Raw genomic sequence first — 9,788 nt, forward strand, 5'->3', positions numbered from 1 at the left:
ATCGACACAATTTCTGTATTCACTGACAGTAAAAAAAGTCAGGCAAGAAAAAATGAGCCACAAATTCACCTCCAGAAGATGAACAATTCTATACAAAGTAAACAGATTCTCAGCATTGTTTTAACTCATTCAGTAAAACAGTGTAGTTTAATCCAACCCTCCATAATCCTAATACATCTCAAATCTATACTTCTAATAAGAAGATGAACAACATTAAATGACTAATCAAATACAGTAAAAAAGTTAAAGAACATCATCAGAAGCAAAGAATTAACCTAAACCACCCGACACAACTTAAATCAGTTTCAAGTTAAATGAATTTGATTGCATAAGCATAAGCATAAGCTTTGATGTGGTGTACTATCATCCTATGTGCCACGATAATAATCACGAAGGCCACGCCAGCAGTCCGAACAAGCAGAATATACAATCATGCGAAGATTATAATGCACATAAAAGACACGCGAGCTTGATCTAACCAGTCAATGTTCGTGTTTAACACGAGCTTTTATAATTCCAGGAAGTGGTGGCGAGGTTGGAGTTCTAACGGGCGTGTTAGACATTGAAGGAAGAGGGATCTGGGGTGGTTGATACATGCCTGACATGCTAGAACCCTCCCCTGCATCTGGAGCGAAATTTTGCGCCGTGTTGTCGCATTGCGGTCTGTCGCAAAATTTCATCGCCTTCAAAACGTAATTGTCGTCGTGGAGCTCAAACGGAGTACTGCAAGAACAGCATGATACAATGAAAATCGAACTCGTTTCGGAATTTCAAGATTCAGACATTACATTCCTAATACCTGTTGAAGTCAAAGTGCACCAGCTGCATATCTTCTGATATTTCTATCTCAACAGTTGCATGGGGCCTTGTCTACAAATTCAAAATTTTCAAGAACATAAACTAAGAACAATACATGGAAAAGATAAAAGATATTATTCGAATTATAAAATTTATATCTGTTCTCATTGTTCTTTTCAAAAGAACTCAGATGTTCGTTATTGGTGCTTAAAATACTCCGCAATACTCGAAATTTTGTCGATACTTTTCTAGACGAGAAACGATATCAAAGAATTTTTGTTAAAATGCTGCTGGGTACATCCCTATCAGCATAAACTTCTGACTTGCGACCTTTTGTGGGGTCTTGTAACGGCCCAGATCCACCGCTAGCAGATATTGTCCTCTTTGGACTTTCCCTTTCGGGCTTCCCCTCCAGGCTTTAAAACGCGTCTACTAGGGGAAGGTTTCCACACCCTTATAAATGGTGGTTTGTTCTCCTCCCGAACCAATGTGGTACATCACAATCCACCCCCCTTCGGGGCCCAGCGTCCTCGCTGGCACTCTTTCCTTCCTCCAGTCGATGTGGGACCGCCCCCAAATCCATCCCCCTTTGGGGCCCAGCGTCCTTACTAGCACACCGCCTCGTGTCTACCCCCTTCGAGGAACAGCGAGAAGGCTAGCACATCATCCGGTGTTTGGCTCTGATACCATTTGTAACAGCCCAGATTCACCGCTAGCAGATATTGTCCTCTTTGGGCTTTCCCTTTCGGGCTTCCCCTCAAGGCTTTAAAACGCGTCTACTAAGGGAAGGTTTCCACACCCTTATAAATGGTGGTTTGTTCTCCTCCCCAACCAATGTGGGACATCACAGGTATCATATCTTGCTTGAGAGGAACGATAGATTTGGGAGCATGTTATGTTTTTCGCTTCCGAGCATTGGTCACTTGGTGTTCCTGTAATTATGGCCTTGGTCTTGTTCTTTTGAATTGGAGTCTCTTTTTGTAGTTCGTTTTTGGCAGGCTTGTTTTTTGTATGCCCTTGTGTTATTTCAGTTGTTCGACGAAAGTTCGGTTTCTTTAAAAGAAAAAAGGATTATGAAGCACGTTCCTCAATGAACCGATGCTAACACCAGAAGAAGAGACGGTTCCATTGGATCGTCTTCACTTTTACACACCCGTCCAGCCTGAAGAAAGGAAAGAGTCGGGACGTTTTTTCTTTACTAAATAGTATCTTGGGGTTTGTATTTCCCCAACAGAAGAGACCAAGCAAACATAATTATCTTCTTAGGGTATAAATGCTTCCAAATTGTGCAGATCCTGTCTACCTTACGAACCCGAGAACCAGAACATTTTAGTACACATAGAGAAAGAGATTTCCAAATGAATATTCCCAATGCATCTAACTTCCATACTCCCAAATTGCTGGATGACGACTCGCAATTCCAGCAATTTGAATCAAACCTGCCCGTTAGTGAGGTCGCTAAGTTTTGGATAGGCTTCAAAGAAAGCTAGGGCCCTCAGAATGATCTTCCCAAAATCTTCGATCTATGAATATAGCCCAAAGCTACGTCTAATCGCACGAGTAGGGCTAGGATATATAATATAGGTGACCACACGACTTCAACACTTGACTACAAAGGAACGAGTGTAACAGCCCAAGGCTACCGCTAGCAGATATTGTCTTCTATGGACTTTCCCTTTCGGGGTTCACCTCAAGGTTTTAAAATGTGTCTGCTAGGGAGAAGTTTACACACCCTTATTAAGAATGCTTCGTTCTCCTCCCCAACCGACGTGGGATCTCACAATGAGTTTATGGCTTGCCCTTTAACTGCTAAATTGACCGAAACTTTAATATAAGTTCAGGTAAATGGTCATCCACCTTCATTATCTTAAAATCTAAGAAGGGAAAAGTGTTGAAACATTCAACGGCCAACAACATTTTGAAAAGATTAGAACAAATAAAGAACTATGAACACTTTGTACAAGAACGCTAAGGTGGTTGTTTTGTCTTTATTTTTCCCACAAGTAGGGTGAAGGGGATGAGGTGAGGAGGATGTTGGGTAGAGGAAAGCTCATCAATTTGAAACCCAAGGAGAAGAACGGAAATTCTATACAGATACGAGACGTGTCCGGAGTTCCTTGCATTTAGGAAAAAGAAGAAATAAATATGAGCATGTAACAGACACTCCGTACAAGAGTGCACAATCTTCAAATGCATCTACCGTCTAAATGATTTAACAATAGATAGCAACTATGACAAGTCACCGCTAGCAGATACTATCCTCTTTGGGCTTTCCCTTTCGGGCTTCCCCTCAAGGTTTTTAAAATGTGTGTGTTAAGGAGAGATTTCCACACTCTTATAAAGAATATTTCATTCTCCTCTACAACCGATGTGGGATCTAACGATCCACCCCCTTTCAGGGCCCAGCGATCCACCTCCCTTTAGGGCCCAGTGTGCACACCGCCTAGTGTCCACCCCCCTTCAGGACTCAGCCTCCTTGCTAGCACATCGCCCAATGTCTGGCTCTAATACCATTTGTAACAGCCCAAGCCCACCACTAGCAAATATTGTTCTCTTTAGCTTTCTCTTTTGAGCTTCCCCTCAAGGTTTTTAAAACGTGTGTGTTAGGGAGAGGTTTCCACACCTTTATAAAGAATGTTTCGTTCTCCTCCCCAACTGATGTGGGATCTCACAATCTTAGACAAAATCTTGTTCAATCAAAAAGACATCACGCTTATCATAAGGTTCCGAAGAATAGATAAGGCCATACTACATCGAATAAAATGGGAAGAACGTATACCTGCACCAGGATGAAAGGTAAAGACACGCCACCACTGGGTGCATTCTCAGAACTGAATAACTGTTCGTTTCGCTGAATTAGGTTCTGAAGGCCTACATACTGATAGCCAGACACCATTAGAGCTGCATTCTTATCACTTAAATGCAGTAAATAAGCTAAGTACAAAAAAGGAACATAAAATAATGGCACTGCCATATCAATAACTTTATTTTTGGATTTAACATAACTCAATTAGATCAGGTGGCCACCCAGTTGACATGGGGATAAGCGAAAAGGTTCCGAATCAGCCAAGTAAAAAGGATGGAATTGTCTTAGAACTCGCCCGTATCATACACATAATCCAAAGACTGTAAGATGATAACACCATGCTGATAGCTATTCGTACCTGCTCCTCCAGCTCTTGCAAGTACGCCGCTTTCTTTTCAATCCTATTTCTAAGCCCAAGACGCTCTGCCTGCATCGTTCAATAACAAGGTAAATTAAATGCTTGATGCATGATAGAAGAAATGCAGACTGCAGTGAAACCTTTAGTTCTTCGATATCGTTCAGGCTTGTACGTGGCAGACCCTTCCATTGTATCTCTTTTTTATCTTTTGATATGATATCCATTGCCATGAGAACATTCAGCGCGTCATACACCCTTCGCCTGATGTTTTTTTCATCATACTGTTGCTGTCATAAACAGAGTAAAAGATATAATGACACCTATCCTCTCGCAGAACAAAACTAGCAAAAATATGAAGCATTTGAAACCTGATCCGGTGTCGCAAGACTGTTGCCAGGATCAGCAAACTCTGCAACGAGTTCGTCTGCTACCTGAGATCACAAGACTGAAAAGTGAAACCAAACATTTTGATGCAGCAGTGCATCATAGGGTATATATATGTAACAGCCCAAGCTGGACCGCTAGCAGATGTTGTCCTCTTTGGACTTTCCCTTCCGAGCTTCCCCTCAAGATTTTAAAACGCATCCATTAGGGAAAGGTTTCCACATCCTTGTAAGGAATGCTTCGTTTCCCTCTCCAACCGTTCGTTGGATCTCACATCATAATTAAGGACGTTTCGATTACGTTCTCTTACAAATCAACGATGCTAAGAAATAACCTACCTCGTTGTACGTCGTTCTTCCCTTACTCTCCACTTTCTCACAAACTGCAAGCAATGGGAACAAGTAAAACAATCAAACAATCAAAACAAATAAGAACAAATCTATTATGCATCACGATCCACTGGTTCAATGCATGGCCTGCCACGGGTGGAGTCGAATCGGACGCAATGAAGGAAGAAATAACGAAAATGGGTGAAGTCAAACACCTTTCATGCTAAATTGGCGAAGCCCTCTTCCACTCTTGTCCCCTCCAACTGCACGCTGGCCCCTCTTTTTCTTCACGTTACTATCTCAAAACAACATCCAATTCAACAGATCAAATCAAACGCACAGTTCAATTCGAACAACCAAAGCTAAAACCACAAATTCACAGTCTCTTAATCAACAGGACTCAATCAAAACATCACTCAACATTGTTCAAACACCCAAGCAAGGCAACATTTGAGCTAAATCACAACATAAAATAAGAAAATAAACTCACGCAGTAGGAGGTTGCGAGCCCGCCTCATCGCCATGGATGTCGAGGTTGTTCAATCGAAGAAAAGTGTTGTCGCTAGCAGGCGTCGCCATGGTTTGCTCGCTTCGGTTAGAAGGAGAACCGACACTACCACTCATGGAAACGGACTGACCGGAAATTGTGGTGGCAGCAGGGCCAGGGCCGCCTGGGAGGTCGTCGTCGTCGTCGTCGTGGCAGGGTTGCTGGGTTCGTGTGCCCATGAGCCCTGGAAGTCCAAAGCTGGATGGAGAAGGAGTGAATTGGGGCAAAAGTAGGTGTGAGGAGGAGGAGGAGGAGGAGGAGGGGACCAGAAGAGGGTTTGGAGAAAGGAGGGAAAGAGGGAGAGAGAGGGTTTTCTTAGGATCAACTCTCTTTGAACTCTTCCAATGCTAAAACAACTACAAGTTTTGTGTCTTTTTTTGTGCAACTTCCACCTTTTAAGCCAACAAAAAAAAACACACACACACACCAAAAAATAATGGCTTTTGTAATAAATAAATAAAAATTTAAAATATATGCTCCAATTTACTATTGAAATATATTATTTACTTGGTTTGGCGGTAATTGATTTTGTTAACTCGATTCGCTATTTTTGAATTTTATAAAGGTAAATGAGCGTTTCATCCACGTAACTAAAATCAATTTTATGTTGTTTGTTATTTCCTCAAAATCCATCCATGGTAGTAAATGAATAAAACAAAAAATTAATCTTTGATGTTCTATTTATTACTTATATTATTGATATTGTCCGTTTTTTTTTTTTGTTCAGTAACGCTTAGGGTGAGAAAAGTTTAACTTTTTATCTCTCGCTTAGGAAGTGAACGCCACAGTGTCGCTATGTCCTTGAACTATTATTATTTATATTACTAAAAACGACTCCCTATGAAAAATACAATAAATGAAATACATGTTAATGTGGCCCTTTTAGTCTTTTGGAAAGGGATCGAAGTCGTTCATTGGTATAATACATGTGAGGGGTTGAAAAATGGAATGATAAAGATCCATAGTTCGAGTTAAGAACAAGTAAACGAGGTGGCAAATCAAGATCTATAGTTTGTATGAAATAAATATTTGTATTTTTTTTTCTTTTAAGTCACAACCATTGAATATATCTAAAAGCAAATTTACGATAGCAAATCAATCTCGTTGTAAACTTTTAACCTTTCAAAAAGTGGATAATCTTCAAGAACAAGAATTTTATTTTTGTTCGTGCATTTGTTGTCCATGAAAGCTGAACTTAGTTTTATTTTTGTCATCGAGCTTTCAAAACTAGCATTCTTGTTCGATTATTAAAGTTTCAAAGTGGCATCATTAATTTATAAAGTTCGAACATGACTTACCATCGGTCCTTAAAAGTACGACTTACCATGGTATCAAATTTTTGATCGAGCCACAGCCCGGTCTAATTATTAAGTTAAAAATATAAACATTTTAGAAGGTATTAGGTCCAGAAAGCATCAATGAAATTTGTTTTACAAGGTTAACACTTACAGTTTGAGATAGTCTATGGAATTGCTTTAAATTCTGCAGACTTGAGAGTTTAAAGGCACTTAGCTTCAATTTCCTCGAGGGTTAGTCCCTTTGTCTCCGGTACAATGAAGAATATAAAGACCAGAGACAAAATAGCTATCACGCCAAATATTAAAAATAGGATTCCAGCTCCAAGCAATTCCTGCGATCAAAAGTGAATTATTTTACATCAACTATCAAAGATCTTATTCATTGTCATCAATAAACAGGTCCGAGATAAAACAATGTTGATGTGAATCTGTACTTAAATATATGGACGATGTATTAGAGAAGATAAGAGATGTAATAGTCTAAGCCCACCGTTAGCAGATATTGTTCGCTTTGACCCACTACGTATCGCCATCATCCTCACGGTTTTAAAACGCAAACCCTTATAAAGAATGTTTCGTTCTCCTCTCCAACCGATGCGGGATCTCACAATCCACCCCCTTCGAGGCGAGCATCCTCGCTGATACTCGTCTCACTCTCTAACCGACGTAGGATCTCATAAGAGGAGAAAAAAAAAACTGAAAGCTAGGTAGAGAGAACTCTGCCCAAAAAGCCTACGTAAAATCTTCCAATAGTTAACAATCACGAGGAGGCAAAGGTTGTGGAAGAAATTTTGATGGTTTGAACAGCCAGAAAGAGATTGTAAAGTATATCATCATTGTTATTCTTTCAAGCAAATGCCTTTTTTTCAAGTCACACAACCATATGACCCTACCATCAATTTGTTAAAATTCAATGGCCTTCCAGTTTCATCATGGGATTGAACCTCACAATTCTTTATTTTTCTTCACTTGTTCCAATGACATTTGTCACTGATGAACATATACAGTAGTAATTATTGGATAAACTTCAACTCACAAGTATTCATCAAATCAGCATTTGGCCTCTTAGTGGAGTTCAAATCACACAGACTTCTTTTGTAATTATAGTCTTTCCATAATTATTGGGAAATAGGAAAGCCTTTTTGTGATTGTGATAGTTTTGTTTTTGGGAGGGAGCACCCTCAGCTCCCGGCCATTAGCCTGTTCTTGTTTGTTTGTTTTTTTTTTTTAGAATACAATCTTCTATACGTTTACTAAATAAGAAACAAAAATTATTCATCAAATGTAAAATGGTAATCGAGCATTATATACAGCTTTATCAAATTTTGTTTGCTCAACGCAAAGATAATAATATCATGCAATGCCAATTTCATAAACGTAAGATAATGTAAATTTTTAGGATTCAATATATTGACGCACCTTTAATGGAGAAAAGGCAAATGCCACGAGAGCATTTGCTCCAAAATTCACAAGCACTGCTATACTGAGCCCCCGACCTCTCAATCGCAAAGGGAAAACCTCTGAAATCATTAACCAACCAATGGGACCAAAAGATAGCTGCAAAACAAATTTCACTTATCCACAGCGCATCAAACATAAGAAAACGGAAGGAAAATGGTAGGTGCCTGGTAGAAACCAACATACAGCAGGAGCATAACAATATCATATTGTCAAGCCATATACATGAGAAAACAAAAGGAAATAAAAAATACCTGGTAACTACCAACATACGACAAGAGCGCGACTACAGCAACAGCAGGCACATTACCCAGGAAAAGGTAATACGATCCCAGAAGAAACAAAGAAACCACCTGTTGCATGAATGAAGTGTAGGGACAGGTTAATACACTTTTGAAGTCAGATGCTCTTTTTTTAATAGAAAAAATAGAGCAATCTAATATATTTTTTTCTTATTTTAAAGCAGTTGATATGCCATGAGAGTAGTATTGAGTTCGCGTACAGGGTGATGATGCCCCATGCATCTTGTGTTCAAGAGTTCGAAAGAAAAGAAACACAAGAATCTTACAAAATGGACTTACAATCCCAGATACACCTCCAAGGAGTAAAGGCCTCCTCCCAAGTCTATCAACGGCAAGAACAGCTGCTCCAGTCATAAAAAGCTGCAGCATAAGGAAATTTAGTTCAAAACTTCATGAAATGGTTATGTGGAAGTGTGGACTCCAGCAATAGGTCGATGAAATTTAGAGGGAACGGGAACATTTGTTCAACTCAGCACAACATCTAAATTAGACAAACACATGCATAGCATTAGAATTGCAAGCTAATTCTCATTTCATAGAACTTGCACAAGTTTTCTTTTAAGACAGATCTATGGGGATGTGTAAACAAATACCTTCAATAAACCAAGTAAAATTGACACCCGTGTTGCATCTGAAGCTGCTGAGAATCCTGCACTCTATCGAATTATGTGACGTTTTGTTAGCATAAAAGAGTAAAACAAAAACAACTGTAAGTTTCAGATAATATTTGCGTCTTAGTACCATTGATGGTCTAGTTTTGTGAAACCTTTCTTCTCTAATGGAGGAAATCTATTTCCCTCTTATAAGATTCACTTCATACACTTATTTCTTTTACATATAAATAATTAAATATATTTTTTTTTTTTAAAAAGTAAGAAAAACAGGTAGACAGCTTTACAGGTACAGCGTCAGAACTTGCTCGTTAAATAAAGGTACCTGAAAGATTGAGGGAGCATAATATAGCACACTTGGTTGACCAGTTATCTGAAAATAGTTGATGCCAATCCAAAATATAAGCAAACGATAGACAAATGGTATGCTTGAAAACATAGGTCAAATATATTCAATACCTGTTGAAACAATACTAATCCTGCACCAATTATTAGGGCCTTCAAGCACTTCCCCTGAAATATTTCCCCTATTGTTGCCGTCTCTGATTCACCAAGAAAAGAGAGCTCATCCAAAATTTCATCCACTTCTTCAGAAGCTTTATCGCCAATAACTGCACCCCGTAGCCGGTACAAGCAGCTTATAGCACTCTCTTTCAATTCCTGCATATTTCCTTTTCCCTGTATAGCACATAGAAGTAGCCACCTGGGAGATGACGGTAGCCACCACATTCCCACTCCCATGACCAACGCAATTGGGGTGTTGGCTGCATATATGTAGCGCCAACCAGCAACCACTTCAACTAAAAGACTACCAATGCTGTAACCCACCTGCAGAGTATTCCATGCATGCTTTAAAGTATCAGTAGACAAGATAGAGAGGGGGGGGGGGGGTACAAA

The 9,788-nt window shown here is 39.5% G+C and overlaps 2 protein-coding genes across 3 annotated transcripts in view; both read right to left on the minus strand.

The window, feature by feature from the left end:
* Nucleotides 1-53: 53 nt before the first annotated feature.
* LOC111447450 (transcription factor-like protein DPB) lies at nt 54-5,582 on the minus strand. 2 transcript variants are annotated; one of them, XM_023086623.1, is made up of 9 exons: nt 5,166-5,582; nt 4,891-4,970; nt 4,685-4,728; nt 4,331-4,393; nt 4,103-4,243; nt 3,963-4,031; nt 3,578-3,676; nt 800-870; nt 54-723 (listed from the first exon to the last, which is right to left on the minus strand). In XM_023086623.1, the coding sequence occupies exons 1-9, from the start codon at nt 5,399-5,401 to the stop codon at nt 483-485; spliced, it is 1,044 nt and encodes a 347-aa protein (XP_022942391.1). In that variant the 5' UTR covers nt 5,402-5,582; the 3' UTR covers nt 54-482. The 2 variants fall into 2 exon arrangements, with proteins under 2 accessions (XP_022942391.1, XP_022942389.1); XM_023086621.1 differs by having other exon boundaries at nt 4,103-4,249.
* A 947-nt stretch (nt 5,583-6,529) lies between these two features.
* Nucleotides 6,530-9,788, minus strand: part of LOC111447449 (D-xylose-proton symporter-like 2) — an 8,364-nt gene continuing 5,105 nt past the window's right edge. The window contains exons 8-14 of the mRNA XM_023086620.1: nt 9,351-9,719; nt 9,217-9,264; nt 8,874-8,936; nt 8,560-8,640; nt 8,233-8,331; nt 7,940-8,077; nt 6,530-6,852 (exon numbers count right to left, since the gene is read on the minus strand). Coding sequence (XP_022942388.1) covers nt 6,721-6,852; nt 7,940-8,077; nt 8,233-8,331; nt 8,560-8,640; nt 8,874-8,936; nt 9,217-9,264; nt 9,351-9,719 — 930 coding nt within the window. The 3' untranslated portion in view covers nt 6,530-6,720. The remainder of the gene's footprint in view (nt 6,853-7,939; nt 8,078-8,232; nt 8,332-8,559; nt 8,641-8,873; nt 8,937-9,216; nt 9,265-9,350; nt 9,720-9,788) is intronic.

This window comes from Cucurbita moschata, unplaced genomic scaffold (assembly GCF_002738365.1).
Source record: "Cucurbita moschata cultivar Rifu unplaced genomic scaffold, Cmos_1.0 Cmo_Scf00009, whole genome shotgun sequence".
NCBI lineage: Eukaryota > Viridiplantae > Streptophyta > Magnoliopsida > Cucurbitales > Cucurbitaceae > Cucurbita > Cucurbita moschata.

Excerpts from the sequence above, each read along its gene's own strand:
- LOC111447450 (XM_023086621.1), bottom strand. The coding sequence starts at position 5,401 with ATGGGCACACGAACCCAGCAACCCTGCCACGACGACGACGACGACGAC. Across the intron at positions 4,394-4,684 it reads GAAGAACGACGTACAACGAG|GTAGCAGACGAACTCGTTGC; the intron begins GTAGGTTATTTC and ends TTGTGATCTCAG. Across the intron at positions 4,032-4,102 it reads ACGATATCGAAGAACTAAAG|GCAGAGCGTCTTGGGCTTAG; the intron begins GTTTCACTGCAG and ends TGAACGATGCAG.